The sequence below is a fragment of the Mastacembelus armatus genome, chromosome 5 (genome assembly GCF_900324485.2).
Source record: "Mastacembelus armatus chromosome 5, fMasArm1.2, whole genome shotgun sequence".
Lineage (NCBI taxonomy): Eukaryota > Metazoa > Chordata > Actinopteri > Synbranchiformes > Mastacembelidae > Mastacembelus > Mastacembelus armatus.
In genome coordinates, this window is record NC_046637.1 from 21,506,939 (window position 1) to 21,527,039 (window position 20,101).

The following is a 20,101-nucleotide window of genomic DNA, read 5'->3' on the forward strand; positions in this document are numbered from 1 at the left end:
ACTGGTAAGATCCCAGTGTGTCACTCCACAGGATGAACTGAGTGACCCTCGCACACAGCTGCACACTGTGACACACAGTCTCCTGCTTCATCCTGGGATCAAGATCAGTGAGGAACTGAAGTGAAGACTGGACACACACCACACTGTCACACACTGTGCTGAAGTAGTGTCAGCTATGGCTTTGTGCTGTGTTATGAAGAATGTTTCTGGCCTGGTTAGATGAAGGACAATGACTGCCATCTAGTGGAGAAAGAGGAGAGCCTGCCACAGTTACAAATGAGTTCAATTTTTTTTTTAACTTAAAATGTTTTCTCAGCTAGAGTTTAAAAAATACCTCCATATATATCTCAGCATATTTACATTTAAAATGTAATGAGAATTATGTCAATTGGAAATGTAGAAAGAAAAATTAAGGCACAAGTTCTCAAAACTACAAAACTGACACTGGGGAAGATAAGTTTCATTTTCTAGTTTAGATATTTACACATAAACAGACACTGCTCAAAATACAGGCATAAAACATGACACATGAACTAACAAAAAGGCATTTGGCACAGTCTACCCAAGTCACCATTATGGCAGAGGAGGTGTTCATGTTCGCAACTAATCTTTGGCAGTTGTCATAGAGCTGGAGATGACAGCTCTATGAATGCTACCTGCACTTTAACTTGAATTTACTTGAACTCACTGCTCATATTTAATATATACTGTACAGACTACTTTTCATAACTATTGCACAATACTTGTTTATAGTACATTTTAGTCATAGCCTCCTTCATTGCATTCTCCATAATTGCACATATTATTTCATTTAGACAGTCTCCTTCATTGCACTCTATAACAACCTGTATATATGTATATATACATTCATATACAATTCCTCATCTGTATCTCTTGCACTGTTATTCATAGCCCCCTTGTAAATATTCTTCACTACTACGAAATAACTTCTAGTTAAATACTAATGTGCAATGACAGTAAAGTTTAATCTAATCTAATCTAACATGCAGAAATAAGAGTCTGACAAACATTTTTCCATCACAAAACATTTTAATGTGCTATTTAAAAGTTTCAAACACATGATCATTAGCTTTAGGATAACAGATCAAATCGTTTGACCGTCTTATTAAGACATCTTTGTTGTTTGTGATGCAGAAAAACTATTTAAACAAAAAGTCTTGTGTCATATGATCTAGGTACTGTACCTCAGTGGCATCTCTTGTTGTATCCTGTAATGCCTTTGTTGTAGTTCCTTAATGTACATGTTTCTGTAAATTTACTTGAATGACGTTATGTGGTTGTGATGGCTCGGAAAATGGTAAATGGTAAGCACAACACAAGAAATATCAACAGATCTAAAAACGTTTAACCACCGATTGCACCAGTAGCAGCCGTCTCATCTGTATTCATATCCCCTCTTTCTGATACTGACAGCCAAATTTTCCAACAGAATCCTTTGACTGTACTGAAGTAAAGGCACATGCTGCTACACACCTGTTCTGATTAGTGTGTCATCTTTAAGATGTACTGATTTATTCAAATAAGTATACTGTTTTCATTACAATGGTAAACAAAATATAAAGCAACATAAAAATTTGAATGACAATAAAAAAAAAAAATTTAAAAAAAATCAAAAGGAGAAGAGTCACTGGTGCACACTGTTGATCATTTTAGTTTCCTGCTGTGCATGACATAAAACTGCAGAAATGTCTTCACTTAAACCACGTACACTTGAAGTAAACTGTATCATACATTATCACCACCAAACAGGAAACAGAGGTCACAGCTGTTCTGCTGTGTTGACCTGTGGGAAAAGATGCTTCCTCCAACGTTTTTTTTTTCTGGTCAGAAATGTGACACTGTTGCTTCCTCTATCCATCCAGCAGCTTGAGGATGCTTTCCCTTTCCTTCAGTGCTTTCCAGGCCTGGTCCTTCTCCTTCTTCGTTGGAGTGCGTTTCTTCTGTCTGGCTGCCATAATTCGACGAAATCCTTCCATCACCTCATTGTCAGACACTCTGACTCTCTGCCTCAGCTCCTGTTTGCGCATCTCCTCCTTGGCCAACCTGTAAGGCAGAAGTAAATCAAAAGTATGTGTCAACAGTTCAGCGGATGATGGATTTCCACATCATGAGCAAATGAATCCAATGTTCGCCTGTGTCCTCACCGGAGCAGCTCCTGTTTGCGTGCTCTGTTGTGAGCACTCAGGGCTTTGAGCTCTGCTTGTCTCTTTTGCAGCTCTGCCAGGACCTCGTCCTCAGAGTCTCCTCCCTGTCCAGGTCGCTCCTCTGAATCCAGCAGCCCCTGGGCGATCAGCTCCTCTTTGATCCGGGTCTCCAGCGAACGAGTATGAGGAACACTAGCGAGAAGATATGACATGGGATTTAAAAAAAGTCTGGATGGCAACTTGTTCACCTTAATATATCTTTTAAACAGGATTCAGACGACTGATGAAGCCACAACATAACGAGTGAACCAAAATCATAATCAACATGTCCGAAACAACATGTACCAGATCTAGTAGAAGGAAGACAATTAACGTCTAAATAACTCAACATACATAATCCCTGATGCATGCAATATACAAAATGTTCCATTTATCAAAGATCAACCCTTGAAAATAGACTAACGTTGCAAAGTGTTTATTAATCCACATAAAACATAGTGTCTGGGTGTGAAAATTGTTGCCAAGGTACCAAGTTAGCTAACACTGAGCTGATGTTGAAGCTTCTGACATCACATACAATCCCTAGCACCAAATACCTAAAAGCCTTTCCTTGGCTTCGAGGAGACGTCCCAGCGACATCGTTAGCATCCTTCCCTGAAATGTCCGGTATAGGAGAATCCTCCATAGGGGATATAATGTTCTCCTGAAAGAAAGCAGAAGAAAAAATATCCCTTTTTATGGTCATTTTACAAAGACTTTTGTGTATTATTGATTTAAATCAATGTGCATGCCTAAATGATAAAATACTAAGTTCACAACATACTGACCTCTACAAGGGCCTGGAGCAGACGCTGCGTAAGAGGTCCGAAGGGACAGCTGTCCTCTGGTGTTTCATGTTGGGACTCTGACTTTTTCAGCAGCGAGTCCACGTCTACAAGCAGTTGAACATGAAGATGAGTAAGTAGCTGCAGTGACCAAAGTCTGGACATGTTAACACCACAGGCCGCTAGCCTTTAAGGCTTCAGTCTTCCCTCACCTTTTGCATCCAGTTCAGACAGTGGGCCTCCCATGAGGCTCTTCTTCTTGTCATTGGCTCGTGCTCCTTCCCTCTGCTCCTCTAGCAGATCTTCCTGAGCCCACCGCTGAGAGTAATGCTTCCCCAGGGCTGGAATCTACCATTAACACAGACAGCACCAGAACTCAACAAGCTTTAAATACAACAAAACACCCAGGATTTTGGGCATGTCCTGGGTGGAGGCGTGTATAACATAACAAGTCCAAAGGAATTTTATGTCATACTTTGAAATACTCGGCTTCATCCTCTGGGGGTTTCAGAAGCTCTTCTAGCAGTCTTATCTCTTCATTGGTGATATCAGCACAGTATGGCTCGACTGAGGCCCAGAATCTGAAAAAAAAAAATCATTTCAAATGTGAAAATACCCTGCTAGACATGTTTACTTTGCCTTAAAACAGTCCTGCCTGAAATGAGGAAGGTTGAAAAACCTCATATGTGCAAAGCAAACATAAATATCATGAAGAGCAGTCATTGCTTACCTGTTGGGAGCATCATTTTTAGGAGTGCGGGGAATGTCTTGTGCATCGTCTGTAAATTCATACTCTTGGACTTTAGGCTGCAAGTTTTTGGATTTGGGTCTGCCAGGACCAGGACCTGTCCCATGACCACCTTTACCATCCAGCTTCTGCTTCTTTGGTTTGTGGCGAGGTGTGGCAGCAGGATCTGGGTCTTTTCCCAGCTTCAGGAAGCGCTTATCTCCCTTCTTGTCCTGCCAGTCTGTAAGGATCTGAAACACGGAGCAGACAGAGAGCTGATGAACACTACAAACTAACTAAATTATGATCAAAAACCAAACTGAGATTAAAACCTGATGGCAGTAAAATGCATAAGACCCCTCCTACCTGTCTCTGCTCCTCCAGGGCTCTGAGACGGCGGCTGGCTGATGACAGGAGCGTCTCCAGCTCCAGCTGCAGGGTGTCCAGTTCCTCAATGCCGATGCCATCGTCCTCCGACCGGCCCAGCACAGCAGTGTAGCGGGGACACACCTTGACATGTTCCACGGGCTTGAAGTCATAGTACTTGAGTGGGGGGCAGTCTTTGAGCTCAGTCATGATGCTGGCAGAGCCTGGAGACACTGAGGAGCAGAGCGAGAGTGTGGACAGGAACAGGTGATCAGAGCTTGATGCTGTGGGTCCCACTCTCAGTTTGTTCATGTCTCGTTATCACATGCACGCAATAAACACACACTCAAAAGCACGCGCGGGGGGTACATGCATCCCCGCACGCACCCAAACACACGTACACGCAGCTTGGCCTCACAGAGCCGAGCTGGCTGGGCCCTACCTGCTTCTAAATGACTCTTACATCGTAAAAACCGTAGCTATGCTTTCACACACAAGAGGGTTACATGGTGGAGTCCTGAAAGTACAGGAGCTGAGCGGTACTAACCCTCAGTACACACCGATATCTTTAAATGTTTCAGACACACGGTATTTACCGTCAGTGAATGGCATCCATGATGGAACAAACTATTGCGGGGAAACGGGGGTGTGCTATAGTGCAAATGAAATTCGGCATATTCTCAACAACGAAACAATTTTAATAACAAAATTGCAATAAGGGGGCATAACAAATGTGGAAACATTTTTAATTATACCTTCTGCCAAAATAAACTATGTGGATCGTCAATAGATTAACCTGATGCAATAATGGTATAATCGGCTCAAACCATGTTGTGTTAAGGGCCAGTTAAATAAGCAGCTTGCCGCTAAAAACCCTCAATTCGGCCGTAAACTATGTCATATATGTGTGGCGCAACGTTGTTGTGTTGTTCTTTATTCAAACACAAGTCGCAGAAAGACAAACGACCCACTAACCAAAGGAAATATCTCCTGCTCACAGAGCGGAATGGGCGCGTCGTAGGGTACGCTCGTTTTGTTCGAAACATACTCCGCATGGGTGGAGTAAGAAGCGTGCGCGCACACACACTCATGGCGCGTGGAGAGATCTGCTTCCTCGGAGGATGAAGTAGAGGGAAAACGAGCGCGCCCTGTCTGTAGTCGACGATGCAGGATTTACGGAAGAAGAGTGTCAGGCGTGGCTGAGGAACTTCCGTCTTTACCGTAGAAAAATGGTGAGTCTCTTGCACCAAATGTCTCTTGTTTCTAATTATTTTGACATTTATTGCTGCGAACGACGTCGGCGGTCGGGGCGAGCTTAGCTAGCTGGCTTCGTGTTTCTCATGGACGGCTTTTCTGGTTGGCTGCAGTGACATGGGCGGGCGGGCATCCTTGGTTCGGTTTGCAGACCCCGAAGTCATTTAGCTGAGCTGGCTGTTCCTTTTTCGCCCCTTCTCTCCGTCAGCAGCCGGCACACACATCTGGCTCTGAATGAGTCTGAGACATGGAGATGGACGTAACTTTAATTAGCATGGGCACCTGAAAGCATCACAGGAAAAAAAAAAAAATCCTCGTCGATATACAGCCGAGCTGCACAGCGTCCTACTCGTTACTATGCTGTTGTTGCGGGTTAATGTTGTATTTGTGGGTGAAAAGGTGGGAAGGTGTATGTTACTGAGCATTAAGGCATTTGCACCTCTGCACACACTTCGTTTGGGTTCCTTGACATGACCTGCTGGTTGAGTCCCCCTAACTAGCGAGACCGGGAGGTTCATTTCGCCTGTATCCTGATCTAAATAGCAAACAACGTCATTTGTCTGCAGTGTGATCCACCCAGGAACTAACCTTATTGCCCCTCTCCCCAGACAGCGACTCTGCGCCCCTACTTAAACGCTGTGAGAGCCACCTTGCAGGCGGCCCTCTGCCTGGAGAACTTCTCCTCTCAGGTTGTGGAGCGTCACAACAAACCGGAGGTGGAAGTCAGGTATGTTTTAATGGCATGAGTTTGGAGTTACCAGTGTGATCAGCTCTGCTTCCTGTAGTTTCTTGTGCCCCTAAGCTGTTTGCCCATCAATGGCTGCTGTCACACAAGTGTAGACTTGTGCAAACTTGCATAAGAAAATCTAGGAGGAGGAAAAAGACAAGCACAGGCAGGTCGGGGACTTGCTGTAGCCTGTGTGTGTTATGTTACCAGTCCAATGAGAAGATTAAGAATTAGAGTCACTAAAATATCTTAGGTTGTGCTTTAAAGGCACAGAGGATCTGATGCACTTTCAGTATCTGGGGAACAGAGACGTTTAAACCTGAGCAGAGCTGTTTTTACAGCTGTGTTTTGCTGTGGTTACAGGAGCAGTAAGGAGCTGCTGCTTCAGCCTGTGGTGATCAGCCGTAATGACAAGGAGAAGGTTCTTATCGAGGGATCCATCAACTCTGTCCGAGTCAGCATTGCTGTCAAACAGGTGATTAAACCAACAGGATTTTGATAGTTCATTTATGAGCTATTTCGATTTCCAAAATTTCTCTAAACGGACCTCTGATTGACTGTAGGCTGATGAGATCGAGAAGATCCTTTGCCACAAGTTCATGCGCTTCATGATGATGAGAGCTGAGAACTTCTTCATTCTGAGACGGAAACCAGTAGAGGTAAGGGACATCGCGGGGGAGGGGTGGTCCTGGTTGTGCATAATAGGATTAAAAAGGAGTGACACGAGATGAGTTACTGTACAATAGAATGACAGGAAGAATAAAGATAAAATCAAAGTTTCAGTGTGTTTTTAAATGGCAGATGAGGTTCTTTATACACAGATAAGAATGACTTGGTATAAAATGTTTGCAGGAGACACATTTGTAGTTAAAATGCAAAGTATAAAATACATCTGTAAGTAGAACAGACATTTCTAAGCAATTTCTTTACTCAGTGATTTCTTGTGTTGACCATTCTCTCTGGCTCATTTGTTTCTCTTATGTGCTTTTACACTGATTCAGGGATATGATATTAGCTTCCTGATTACCAACTTCCACACGGAGCAGATGTACAAACACAAGCTGGTGGACTTTGTGATCCACTTCATGGAGGAAATCGACAAGGAGATCAGTGAGATGAAACTGTCTGTTAATGCCAGGGCTCGCATTGTTGCTGAGGAATTCCTTAAAAATGTAAGTAACTTGTTTTATAAAAGACAGTCCTCTATTTTTGTACAGATGTTCTTTGTTGCATAGTCTAACATTGAAAATAATTTGTTCCTGTGCCCTCCACAGTTCTGATGATAGTCTTGCCTGTGGTCCTGCACAAGCTGGATAGGGCTCCAAGGGCCAGTCAGCACAGGAGTGGAGAACTAAACGAGTAAAAGACCAATCAGCAAGGAGATGAGAAGAACGTGACCAGTCTGGCAATAACACCAGTTGCACCCGTCTTGAGTATTTCTCTGTACTTGTGAATATCAACGACTGTATATAATGAAATATTTAGCGGTTTCATTTTCAGCCACTTAGAACAAATCCCCAAACAGAGGCGGGTCCTTAAAGTATTAATCAAGTTGATAGTCATGAATACAGGGACACTGAGGATGTGTTGTTGCTAATAAAACGGCCAGGTTTTTGTATGTTGTCTGTGCGTCTGTATGTTCTGTCAAATTTGTACCCAAATTTCTCTGTTCAGAAATCCCATGTTTGACAAGAGTAGTCTCTGTGGTGTTTAATCACATAGAGCAAGATCTGCCTGTAAAGAAGCCACCACAACCCATGAGTCAAAATAATAAAGCTCTGTTTTTACCTTTACTGTTCATATTTAAATGCTGCCAATCATTTTGTGTCAGACATGCTGAGAGTGCTGTGGCTGTAACTATAAATGGATTTGTTCTGCTATGTCAACACTTTGACCACAGATCTCACTTCATGTAGTTATTTCAGCTGAGAGGAAGAGGAAGTAATAACTTCATGTTGCAGAAAACAAGAAAACCTGTTTGTTCAAATTCACAACTTAATCCAAACGATTTAACTAGAGATTATAATTTCAGAGAAGGTGGCATTTTTAAAAAAAAAAAAAAAAAATCTTGTTCTCTGGTTTCTGAGACTTTTGATTTCACCTTCTGCTTTAACCAATTCACCTAATATTTTGTCCCTCTTAATCTCCCTGGTTTCCTCCACCTGTTCCCTATAAGTAAAAGGTCATACAACAATAATTGAGAAAATAATCAACAGTTTAACTGAAAGAGGAAATAAAAGCCTTGCCACAAGGTATGGTCTTTGAGTAGCAACTGTATCATCCAAAGTACACATAACACAGACCTAATGACAAACTGTTTTATAAAAATAACATTTTTATTATAGTGCTGTAGGGACATATGTTTTACAACCATGATCAATAAACACTTAACAGGTTTGCATTAATTTTTGCATTTCCAATACTTTGTGTGCCCAGATGTGTTGTACACATAAAAACAAACTTTTTTTTTTTTACAAGCATGATTCATTTCATAGATGGTCTGTGTGTAGAATCAGGATTTACGTAATACACACAAGTTTCAGCCGAGATGACATATTGTACATCATACAGCTAAAGACGGCAATTTCTGTGTCCATACAATGTAAAACTTAAGTGACTGTTGTCATCACAGAAAACCTGATGACCCTGCCCAGTCATTTATACCTTAAATAATCACAGCTGTCAAAAAAAGTAGGCTCTAAATGATTTTCGGAGTAAGTTTGTAAATTGCACATAACTGAAGACACTTTTCACATGTAATAACTGTACAATACAGCAACATGTCAAACGTAGCAGAAATTCCATGATTATTTGATGAACTGCATGTTTAACATATAAAACGTGCTACTTAACATCAAGACACTAACACCATACTAAACCCAGTAACAGACAGGAATAGGCTTTGACCCAAGTGTTTAAAACTCCCTCTGTGCCAGACAAGACTTTGAAAACGAATGTGGACCAGCTATGCTGAGTGCCACACTGCGCAGTTTTCAAATATGAACACTGAGACTCAAATACTCATCGTGTGTTCAGGATAAACTCCTCCAAAACCCTTAAAGATAAGAGACATGAGGGTTACACAGAGAGGTGTGCGGCAGAGGTACTTAAGTACATCACCCAGACAATCACCGGTGTGAATGGGCTAAAAAGAAAAGAAAAAAAAAAACCAACACAGGTTCTTCAGAGGGGAGAGAGAAGAGAGGTCCAACTTCAGCCCCCACTATGTTCCAGCCTGTCAGAGGTGAGGGGGGACGGTCTGCAGGGCGTCTTCAGTTGAACGATGGATGTTCACATTCTGGAAAGAAGAACGCAGCTCTGTCAGATCCTTTTGAATAAATACATGTGACTCATATGTTGTCAGTTTGACATGGTGGGTTTGGCACACTGTGTCATTTGTTTCAAAGCAGCTTTGCAATGAAATATATATTTTTTTTCTTCTTGCCTGATGTGCCTGCAGTGTGCCCATAGATGATTTGACCTCCGGTACGGTGCCACATGTCTTGATATTTGCTACCAAATGTTTAAAACTGGCATTCAACATAATATGATCTACCTTTGTGGCAGTATGTCAGTAAATTTACTTTTTAAAATCAAGCATTTTTTCCCCACATGATTATTGTGCCTTCCATCATGTAACAAATTCCTTTTTAAACTACAGTCCTTTTACAAATATATTTATTTCTACCATAATGATTCACACCAAATGCCAGTATTATACCAAAGGACCATTTTGGAGTCACTCTTACCGCAGAAAGAAATGTGTGTCTCTGACACAGTAAGTGTTTTGTTCAGGCTGATAAATGGCAGCACTTTCGTGCACCCCAGTGAAGACTTTGCATATGAATCAATGGGGAAATGTCTGCTGAGTGAGAGGCAGGAAAGGCACTGCACTGAACATCTCCTCCATAGATGGCAAAGATATGGAGGAAATGACAAGTCTTATTTAATCACCAAGTGGTTTGAGTACTAAATATGGAGCTCAGTCTACACATCTTATAACAGTTTGCTGTCAAGGTAAAATGCTTTATCCAAGATCCTAACTTTCTAAAATGAAGCACAAGGAGAGTGCGGTAAGGATACATGAAGGGATTGAGTGGAGTTTATTTAGAAACAGTAAACAGAAATATCTTCCTGTTCATTCTGTTGAGTGATATGGATTATTGGATATTCACATTGCTGAATACAAACAAAAACAACACAACAAGGTACTTTTGTACTTCCAGGATGGAACAGTGTTAGACAGGGACAAACTGTAATAGAGGACATTTCAGAAAAACACAGTTTTACGTGCAAAATGCAAGGAAGCACAACTTTCCGTACTGTGCTAATCTGTAAAACTAGCATTGGAGTTTTGTGATTCCTAAGAATAAAAATAGACGATGAGAAATTGGTAAAAACTTAACATGGTTAAATCAGTTCAACAGAGGATCAGAGGGAAACGCTCAGTGTAATCAGGGCTTCAGAGAAAAGGTGCTGGAGTGTCATTTCTTCACAGTTGGATTACAGCATTCTCTCTCAAAAAAAAAAAACCTAAAATATAAAAAAAAATAAAATAAAACCTTAACCAGCTTTTCTATCAGTCTCCAAAAATGGGAGAACAGGCACGACACAAGGTCAGTGTAATAGGATTAAAAGAAACTGGATTCCAGTCAATTACCGCCACCACTGGGTCTTAAAGTGGAGAAAAAAAAAAAAGAGAGGACGCGAGATTCAAGGGAAGGTGAAGAAAAATGAGAAGGTGCTGAGTTTTGTAGGTACGTTGTGCATCTGAGTGGGACTGTGTGCGCATTCGAGGGTCAAGAAGGGAGGGGGTGGGGGTGTAGGGAGGGGGTTGGGTACTGCCTCATTGGTGAGCTGGCACTGTTAGCAAAGCCTCCTCTGACAGCCGCGACACCTCTACGTTCTGTTTGTAAAAAACACACAAAGAAGGGGAAGGATCAAAACACATGAGACATGACATCCACTGCTCACACTGCTGAGTGAACCACTCAGCAAGAGGTCTTTCACCTGGTTGAGGTTTGTGTCCATCTTTGTCTGCAGTGTCTTGGTGTCTCAGTGATGTAAGCCAAAATGAACGTGAGCCACTGTGTACATGCTTTAAGTGTATCCAATGCTTAGAAAATCAGACTTTCTGCTAAAAATCCCAATCTTTACCTGGAAGTGAAATCATCCTGCTTGTATGATTTTTAGGCCTTTCACAACACAACTTGTTTTTTCATCCTTAGGAGTCTCTGATTGCAGCAGCATCATCAAATAACTAGGCGGGTTTCAAGATGTCGCAGAATAAAAACAATGTCATATAGAGCTTTGCTGTCAACTTATGTTGAAAGCGCAGGATTGAAACATTATGCTATAATGAAAAAGTAATGCAACCTGTGTTGCAAAAAAATACACACGATTTTTACAAGACGATTTTTGTTTTGTGTGGTGCAGTATATCAAAATGAACACACAATTGCCAGGTCATATTTATGATCTGCTAAAAATAAATAAGTAAAAGAAACCAAACATCAGCATTGCATTCATTTTGTAATGTAATGTATATAAAGATAAATCAAAGTATTCAGAACAGCTCAAGACTCCAAAAGGACTAAAACCAGCTGCCAAGGCCAGAATGTGCATTGTAACAGGTATATTCACTAAAAGCTGAATAACCATAATGTTTGGCAACTGGTATCAGCACAGTTCATCATCAAACCCTGTAAGGAACTGTATCATATTCCATTCAGAGGCTTGTTTATCTAGAGGGCGTGTGGGTGAAAATGGAATGTTCGAAGCAGTAGGAGCAATACCATTGTTTCTGTTGTGTTCTGAAAACCTATAATCCACAACAAAAACCTGCCCTGGGCTCATTAGGAGGTCAAACCACTGTGAAAACTCAACTGTCACAATGTGAAGTTGACAAAAAACAAAAAAAAAAAAAAAAGTGCTTGATTGTTGCAGTGAAATCTCACATGTGACTTCATTACGTAGGTGAATGTTTTACCTCAGGGGTCACGTGTGTATATTATACCTACCTCTGGTTTTTCTCTGTGCGTGTTCACTGCCTCCACTTTTAGGCTGATTGACTCCACTTTACAGCCTGAGCAGGCACAGAGGGTATTATCATTAGTTCAGAGTGCTGGCTGGTAGATTGAGTAGATGTAATGTGCAGTGCTAAAGCAGTCCTACCGTATGCCACTGGCGTTAGCTTCAGCACAGTGTGCAGCGGGCACTTCAGGTACGGCAGCTCCTCTGTGTTAACAAGCACAGTGCACAAAACTAACTCTTAACAGAAATATACAAGTCCTGCACATAATGTCTACATATTTCAGTAACCTCTTATTCTTATCTACAAGAATTCTTTTCTTTTCTACTATACTAAACAGAATCTGCACTTATGTGTGTTTGTTTTTTTTTTTACTTTTATTTTTCATGCTCCTCAGGTTCAGCTCAAGGACTGACCTGCTGTTTTGTCCAGGAAATAGGCCAACAAGCAGCGCATGACGGCCTGGTGACAGATGACCAGCACGTTCTCCTGCCTCTCCAGCTCCATGATGACCGGCTCCAGCCGCTGCACCAGGTCCTCATAGGACTGAGTCAGATGAAACATAAAGGAGGGGCAAATCAAACAGATAGAAAGCAAAGTACTGTAACAAACAGGCCTCAGCACATAGGAATGACTCAATCTAAGGTTTCTGACAGAATCATTAAAAAACAGGCCCAGTTTAATACATTTACATGTGAATTAAAAATACAAGATAACACAACTCCTCTTCTTCACACTTACTCTTGAGTAATTAATCAGAGATAAACAGTTTTACTTCTTAGCAAATGGAAAAATCTATAGTCTGTCTAGACCAACACTGGTTTTAACAAGATTTCACTGCATCAGCACTGCCTGCCCACAGCCAACTTCTCCTGTGAGATTAATGGAGAAGTAATGGAGGTAAGAAGAGTCCAGCAGGCATTCAGGACCACAGTTAAACCACTATCACACATTTTGTACACGTGCGCACACACACAAACTAATGTTAAGTCTTTGTTTATTATGATATGGTGATTTTCCAAATCTGCCAGAGAGGCAGCATGTCCAGGCAGAGGCTCATTGGCCGCAAGCCATTTGGATACAGTTTGTGATAGCAGTGTGTTGCTGTGTGAAGTAATGTGTGTGTGTGTGTGTGTGTGTGTGTGTGTGTGTGTGTGTGTGTGTGTGTGTGTGAGAGAGAGAGAGTATGACATAATCACAAATGAGGACAGACTGTATTGGGAAATCCTAACAAAGGCATATTGTACTTCACATACTTTTACAGTTATACCAGTTTCCATTTCAGCTACTGACCTCTCCTTTTGGGTACCGATAGCGATATTTGTCCTGGTCCCTCAGGGCAAACTCCAGAGGATAGTTTTCCTGGATCTCCTCGTACATCATCTCCTCACACACCCCCTAAGATCATATCACACATATTAGGCTCAATTGAGGTTTCAGAGAAGACAGTAAAACGGAGCTGCTTAGCAGTCAAGGGACCACTACTTACAGCATCAATTTCGTTCAAGACCTTCCACTGCTCGTAGGGTACGTTCAGAGCCTCAGCTGTCTGGATGGTTCTCTTCATCTGACTGGTCCATACCTTCAGGTCACTGATGCCCTGGGTTTGGATGAACTGGCTCAGCTTCTTAGCAAACTGTGCAAGAAAGAAAAACAAATATCTTTTAATAAACTGATCCAGTCTTTAAAGACCTATCTGTTGGTGAAGACCTTTGGCATACCTCCTTTCCCCGAGTTGTGAGGCCCGAGTCTCCTCCAATTCGACCCTTGACGTTGAGTTCGCTCTCTCCATGGCGGCACAGGTAGATGGAACGTGGCGTGATGTGGATGTTCATGAGGTAGTAGACAATCCGGCTCTGGATGTGATCCAAAACCCTGTTGACCAAGAACCGCTGGCCAACGTCCATGATTTTAATGTAGGAGAGGTCCCTGAGAGAAGACCAGAGAGAAATGAAACCTGCTCAGTATTCAGTGATGTGACTGAGTCAAAGCCAGTGTGCAGGCATGAGAAGACTACCCCACATAGTCTGTGGTTTGGGAGTATAAATTCATCACTGCATAGACTTCAAAAACAAAGAATGACAGCACAATGAGGATCAGTTGTTATTTCAGCAGCTGTAGGACACCTACACAAACTCAGTTCAGATTGCTTTGAATGCTTCACATTACATTAAACTTAAGTTTATTTTAATATACCTATGAACACAACACGGCATCAAGCATATAGCCAAACTATTATATTCATTTATTACAGTGAAATAAATACATCATTAAAGGCATATAAAAGGCAAATAAAACAGTAATTTCCCAACTTTTTCTCTGGTTTGAGAAAGTTTCAGTAGAATTAGGTGTTTGTGGTTTTACAGAATATTCAATATGACTGTGACAGGAGAACTAACAGAAGAGACCAACTAACGCACAAACCCTCTGGTGACAAAGACCAGAATGTAACAGAAAAAGAGCTACTTATTGATTTTGAACAACTTTTTGCTTTCTCTAATAGTCTCCACACCAACTTCCACCTCACCTGTCCAAGACTTCGTCTAGTGTCTCATAAGAGTTTTCATAACATTTGATCCTCTTCATGAAATCTTCCACTGCTTCCTCTGTGTTACAGTTGGTGTAATCGGGGCTACCCAGTTTCACTTGCTAAACAGAGAAACAGCAGAGGTGTGAGTGCAACATGTTCATTTTCTGCTGAGATAATATAGACTGATAAACACACACTCACCACTATGTTTTCCTGTATGACATCTGGGTCTTCACAAACAGACTCCACAAAAAACACCTGACAGAAGAAAAGAAAAGAAGGAAATTAGACAAAGTGTGATTGAACTAATGCATCTAATCCCAGAAGACTGACCCAACTAGTCACCTTAAAGCCATTCTGCTCTGCAAACTGGATAATGGTGTCCCTTCTTTCTCTGGTAGTGTTTGTTGCATCAAAAACCTGTATAAAAACACATGCAGTATATGAAAAAGTAGAGCAGCAGGTTTTTAAAAAAAAAAACAAAAAAAACAACTGGCATCAAACATTTGACCTACCGCAACCTGGCCTCCATCTTCTGTGAGGTATTGTCTCACATCATTCAGCGCTGCTGAAGCACACTGTCTATAAAATTAAAGATGACATCACATATAAATGTCACACGGTTGCTAAATTTGATTAGGCAGTTTAAGGTAGAAACCCATTCTTACCGCCTGATCTTTAAGCCCTCCTCGTTGTCTGGACGGAAGAACTCGAAGGACTTGTAGATCTTCACAAACTGTCGTCTGTACTGCCCAACATTGAACTCTGAGAAAAATGAGTGAAAGGTCAGCTGAGCCTAAACACATCCTGAAGAATGTATAGTTGATATTTAGACCACGCTATTCACTGGAGCCAGCGACTACGAAGTCCTACCTCTGGTGGGCACTCCAATCCAGTTAAGATAGCGGGTCAGCTTCTTGGATATATAGGTCTTCCCCCTGGCAGGAAGGCCCACTGTCACAATCAGGGTGGGACAGTTGGTCATACATACTGGAAAGAAAGGGGGAGAAGAAGAAAGCGTCAGTCATATGTTGACTGCACGAAATGCACAGGGGAAAACACGACACTGACTTCAGTGCAGGACATTTAACTTCTCAGCATATTACATCACATCAGGATTTTCACAACTGCAAATTTACCTCATCACTTTCAAAATCTGACCCTATATCACATATTGCAACATTGATAAGGTTTTAATATTAGCACTAGATTGGCTTTATCAGTGCGTGTCTATGTGTGTAATCCAGCATTATCTGCCATAAAGTCACATCGCAACAGTTCAAGACTGTTGTCAGCAGGGAGCAGAGGTCACAGTGGCACCAGGGCTTTTCAGAGAAGTTGTGAAACCCTGTGCAAGACCCGCTGAAGATATCTGATGAAAGCCAACAGCTGGTTTCCACACTCCCCTGTGTGTGCACAGATGACTGGGTCAGAGAGCACAAGTGGTCTCTGTGTCTGGGGTTGACAGGCTGTAAAAAGGTTGTCAAGCTGTAAAAAGGTAAAAAGACTTCAGCTATGGCACAGGTGTGCCCAAACCCTCACCTCTCTCAGCTACCTGCCCTATGTGTCAATATGACTGTCCAACCAACCTGTGCTTACTTCTCCACCCAAACTCACAGATCTACCTACCACACTGTCGTTGCTGGCGTTTGACTGTTTACCGATTCATGCAGATTAGTGGCCAAAGAGTGGCCAACGTGACGGATGAAAGGCAGCCCCGCAGCCCCACATCCCCGGGCCTAGCCGCAGGGAGACAATTCCTGTTTACCTACACCGGTGCAGGGCTTGGCACAGACCGACAGATGCGCGTCAACATTGCTTTCTCCTCGACCCCAACGGCTTTCATCTGCAGCGAGCATCATGTGCATCCTTTTACATAACTGTGTGGTCCGGGTGGCAGCGCGTGAACTCTGTGAACTCGGGGCCCCGCGCGTGTAACCGCACTGACGTCAGAGCCAGCACATCAACACGTAACTTACTGATTTTAATTCATTATTTATGTTTGCGCGGCGGCTCTAGCTGCGTGCTCTTTCATGCGAGCAACAAAACTCAACACGAAAGGAATGAAAAAACGCGGAGATACCGGTTAGACCACAAGTGAGATACCTTGACGCTGCGCGCAGACGCTAACCATTGTCGTCATACGCACCCTTTCTCTGAGAAATGTGCTTTTCAGGAAGGCCATTTTTATACGGCATCCAGATCTTCTTCAGTGGGTTCTGCGTGAGTTCCCGCGGAATTGACGCGGTTTTATCCTCCATTCCGTCGTGCAGTGAAGCGGAGACAGCCGCGGCGGGAACACGGGGCCTTTTCCCGTGATGCTGCTCTGGAAGTGACCGGTGTTTCATCCGCGATGCTGTGCGGGGATTATGGGCAGGCGTCCCAGCAGCCCCGTCTTTTCTCCGCGCTGCTGTCACGTGACCGGTCGGGCCACCGTGGAAGGCAACAATCACCCGTAATGGCTACAGTATGGGCGCAACGCGCATTTTGCTCTACCGTAAGCGACAGAAACCGTGCTCACCCAGAAAACGCAAACATAAATGTGTCAGAACGTAGCGGCTCTCACTGTGCTTCAAAGCCAAAAAGAAAACTACTGCCTACCTTAAGTAGGTGCACCGCAGCACCGGAGAATGGCTTATGTGTTGTGGCTTAACGTAACTCATATAAATTAAAACGTGTGAACGATTGAATTAAGACTATTATATTATAATAACACCACAGAAAATGAGCTTCACATGGCTCTTGTTATACTTACAATATTTAGGGCGCATGGATATTTTCAGCACAGTATTACATGTATTTTTGCCACGATATGGTAATATTTCTATATCTCTGCATTTCTACATCTATTTAATTTAGCTAGATTCTGAAGATCTGATTTAATAGACCCTTTTCATAAAGTACATTTGAAATTTAGATGCTAATGGTAATACTAATGATGGCTGCATTTTTCCTGCTATAACCAGTCAAAATGTCTAAGTGGAAAAAAGGTCTATTGCCTGGCTGCCAAACTATAAACAGGACATTGATTTGTCTACATAGGCCTATAGTGTACTGCAGTGTTTAGTCAATATCAGCCTTTTGGGAAGAGGGCTGCCAAAACACAATAGTAACATGATAATAATTGATCTAAAATATTGCCTAATGCAACACTGACAATTTATAAATTACATTTTCAGACAACTTTAGGCCCTTAATAGTCCCAGTATCCATCACCCATATAATATAAAACAAGAAACAAGTAGGTTAATTAAATACTTGCATTGTTTGGTTTGGAGGGTCTACAGCAACACATTAAATCATATTACTGTGGTCGTTTAAGTAGAATGAGCAGATAGAGATTATTAATAAGGAATGCCTATAGCACCATCATCTAGGGGTTAAGGAGGTCAAAGAGGTGATTGAGCCTTTCAAAAAGCAGTTTTTAAGCCTTAGTAGCCTAATCATTCTTTAAATTGTGCCATAAAAATTACTATAAGGGAATTCTTAAACTACAACAAAGAAACAGCTGTTTGCAGAAATGTCCATTTAAAAGTACACTCAACTGTCTTTTTTTTTTTTTTTTTTTTCTTTGCCTGATTTCACTTCTTAACAGTTTGATGTTGCATGCAAGACTGTTTAACACAGGACAGTGATTGCAAAAATGTATTGTTTACATACAGCGTTAAAGGTAACCAGCCTGTGTTATTGTCACATAGAAAAAAAAAGTCAGAGTCTGCCCAATTCAAAATATTAGTACAGCAACATTTTCTTCCTGGTACTTTACGTATGTGCTGGCAGTGTCCACGAGATGGCAGCATTGCTCTCACTCATTGTGTTGGCCCAGGCTTGTGAACTACCAGTGTACGGAAGAGCTGTAATGCAATCTAACTCAGCAGCCATGTTCCAGTCTTATATTTCCTATATTTGTAATGCTTATAATAACATTCAGCTTTTGTTTTGAAGCAGGTGTAAAACAGAATACAGCTCAGCACAATTCCACCACCACAATGAGCAGAGAAATACATCCACAATGCACTGTCAACACCTAAATATCACAAGCTTTACAAAGACAGGAGTATTTGCAACACTTTTGCATTGGACCAAGTGGCCATAGGTGGTAGGTACATAGGTATAGCTAAAGAGGTAAGTCACTGTGTATATTTTCAGGCTAGTAGGCCTATGTGTTCATCTGTTCCTTATGGACTATCCAACAGGCCGATTAAAATAAGCTTCAGAGTCAATGTTAATGGTGGAGCAACAGGGCCTGTGACCTAAATATGGGGAGATGTAGGTTTTCTAATTAAATACTCTTTCTCAAACTCCCAGACTGCTGGTAGACTAGAATATATGTCAGTTTCATCGGGTGCACAGATAAATGGCACATTCACTAACCATGCATTCCCAGCTGTCATCCTGCACTGTAAGAGTTTTCAAACACCCATACAACCTGTGGCAAATGCAAAATATTGTCAGCTGCTTGACCTGTAGTCAGTTTGTGCTATTTAAAGCAGCTTGTCTAATCTGAATGCAGCCTATGAGAAGACAGCAGCATGTTTGCATTAATGAGTATGAAATATGTCTGATAGGTTTGTAGCAGCGCTAAATGGGGTTTTCAACATACTGCACATGAACAGGAAACAGGCTCAGCTCCTCCTCTCAGCAGCTACCAGGCTCTGATTGCAGCTAACAGCCCTCAGCCTGTCCTATACTGGACCCTGGTCCTCCCCAGATATAGCATGTTAACGTTACACTGACCAGCACCATGAACCACCATTCAAGGCAGGGACATTTTGCTGCTGCCCAGCAGGAGCTGTACAATCACAACTACCGTAAACACAACAATGAAAACACAATGAAAACCAAACGCATCGACCTCTGCAACAGCAGCTCTGTTGTGAAATGCACGGAGAATGAACATCATAATATCCCAATAGGAAATGAATTGGAAACTCGACAGCGCTTTATGCCTTTAGATTGGTTTATAAATTTGGCCAACAGCGGCAAAAAATCCGCGTGGCTCGTCATCATCCGTGTTAAAGCACAGCTGCTGCTGCAAATGAGGCTGGTTAGTATGAGAAAGCCAAAGGCTGTCGGCTGTAGTTGTTATGTAGGGTAAAGGTCGTGGACAGCGCCAACACACATCGACTCGTGTTTATGTCGTGAAGGGCTGCGCGACCTGTCTCTCTCGCTGTCATCCGGGTACGGATGCACACATTTAAAAGTCCAGCACGCACGGATCTATTGCTGCCCGTAAAGCGACGACTCTTACCAGCGCTGCCCAGGTTCTGTGTGAGCTTGGATCGGCTGGAGCAGCCTCTCATCATGGGCGTCTGTCTGATGGAGCGCAGTGCCTGGTGCGTACGTGCGTCCAACAGCAGCCTGCCGAGCGCTACTGATGCTCACTGTACACACACCCACTGTATGTATGCATATGTGTGTGTCGCGGGGGAACCACAGGCTCTTTCCAAAAGTGGATGTAATGAGGTAGCAGCCTAC

The 20,101-nt window shown here is 42.3% G+C and overlaps 3 protein-coding genes across 8 annotated transcripts; 1 reads left to right on the forward strand and 2 right to left on the reverse strand.

The window, feature by feature from the left end:
- Positions 1 to 1,083: 1,083 nt before the first annotated feature.
- On the reverse strand, positions 1,084 to 4,704 carry tada3l (transcriptional adaptor 3 (NGG1 homolog, yeast)-like). 3 transcript variants are annotated; one of them, XM_026308081.1, is made up of 9 exons: positions 4,525 to 4,663; positions 4,083 to 4,315; positions 3,720 to 3,967; positions 3,465 to 3,570; positions 3,202 to 3,337; positions 2,993 to 3,096; positions 2,762 to 2,868; positions 2,166 to 2,357; positions 1,084 to 2,064 (listed from the first exon to the last, which is right to left on the reverse strand). In XM_026308081.1, the coding sequence occupies exons 2-9, from the start codon at positions 4,290 to 4,292 to the stop codon at positions 1,872 to 1,874; spliced, it is 1,296 nt and encodes a 431-aa protein (XP_026163866.1). In that variant the 5' UTR covers positions 4,293 to 4,315; positions 4,525 to 4,663; the 3' UTR covers positions 1,084 to 1,871. The 3 variants fall into 3 exon arrangements, with proteins under 3 accessions (XP_026163866.1, XP_026163867.1, XP_026163865.1); XM_026308082.2 differs by having other exon boundaries at positions 4,546 to 4,568; XM_026308080.1 differs by lacking the exon at positions 4,525 to 4,663 and adding an exon at positions 4,679 to 4,704 and having other exon boundaries at positions 1,085 to 2,064.
- A 458-nt stretch (positions 4,705 to 5,162) lies between these two features.
- arpc4l (actin related protein 2/3 complex, subunit 4, like) lies at positions 5,163 to 7,871 on the forward strand. Its single transcript, XM_026306164.1, has 6 exons — positions 5,163 to 5,314; positions 5,945 to 6,063; positions 6,427 to 6,538; positions 6,627 to 6,722; positions 7,065 to 7,235; positions 7,338 to 7,871. The coding sequence occupies exons 1-6, from the start codon at positions 5,312 to 5,314 to the stop codon at positions 7,341 to 7,343; spliced, it is 507 nt and encodes a 168-aa protein (XP_026161949.1). The 5' UTR covers positions 5,163 to 5,311; the 3' UTR covers positions 7,344 to 7,871.
- Positions 7,872 to 8,485: 614 nt separating this feature from the next.
- pfkfb4a (6-phosphofructo-2-kinase/fructose-2,6-biphosphatase 4a) lies at positions 8,486 to 20,063 on the reverse strand. 4 transcript variants are annotated; one of them, XM_026306163.2, is made up of 14 exons: positions 19,875 to 20,063; positions 15,497 to 15,613; positions 15,292 to 15,388; positions 15,139 to 15,205; positions 14,969 to 15,043; positions 14,825 to 14,881; positions 14,621 to 14,742; positions 13,815 to 14,022; positions 13,583 to 13,729; positions 13,387 to 13,491; positions 12,510 to 12,639; positions 12,237 to 12,299; positions 12,083 to 12,147; positions 8,486 to 9,361 (listed from the first exon to the last, which is right to left on the reverse strand). In XM_026306163.2, the coding sequence occupies exons 1-14, from the start codon at positions 19,927 to 19,929 to the stop codon at positions 9,302 to 9,304; spliced, it is 1,368 nt and encodes a 455-aa protein (XP_026161948.1). In that variant the 5' UTR covers positions 19,930 to 20,063; the 3' UTR covers positions 8,486 to 9,301. The 4 variants fall into 4 exon arrangements, with proteins under 4 accessions (XP_026161948.1, XP_026161947.1, XP_033181085.1 ...); XM_026306162.2 differs by lacking the exon at positions 19,875 to 20,063 and adding an exon at positions 16,773 to 17,025; XM_033325194.1 differs by lacking the exon at positions 8,486 to 9,361 and adding an exon at positions 10,138 to 10,969.
- Positions 20,064 to 20,101: the final 38 nt, after the last annotated feature.

Coding starts and splice junctions, on each gene's coding strand:
- pfkfb4a (XM_026306162.2), bottom strand. CDS start 16,971: ATGAAACACCGGTCACTTCCAGAGCAGCATCACGGGAAAAGGCCCCGT. Junction 15,044..15,138: donor AAGATGGAGGCCAGGTTGCG/GTAGGTCAAATG, acceptor GTTTTTATACAG/GTTTTTGATGCAACAAACAC. Junction 14,743..14,824: donor TCATACAGGAAAACATAGTG/GTGAGTGTGTGT, acceptor TTCTCTGTTTAG/CAAGTGAAACTGGGTAGCCC.
- arpc4l (XM_026306164.1), top strand. Junction 6,539..6,626: donor TCAGCATTGCTGTCAAACAG/GTGATTAAACCA, acceptor GATTGACTGTAG/GCTGATGAGATCGAGAAGAT. Junction 6,723..7,064: donor TGAGACGGAAACCAGTAGAG/GTAAGGGACATC, acceptor ACACTGATTCAG/GGATATGATATTAGCTTCCT.
- tada3l (XM_026308080.1), bottom strand. Junction 3,571..3,719: donor AAAAATGATGCTCCCAACAG/GTAAGCAATGAC, acceptor TTTTTTTTTCAG/ATTCTGGGCCTCAGTCGAGC. Junction 2,065..2,165: donor CGCAAACAGGAGCTGCTCCG/GTGAGGACACAG, acceptor TCTGCCTTACAG/GTTGGCCAAGGAGGAGATGC.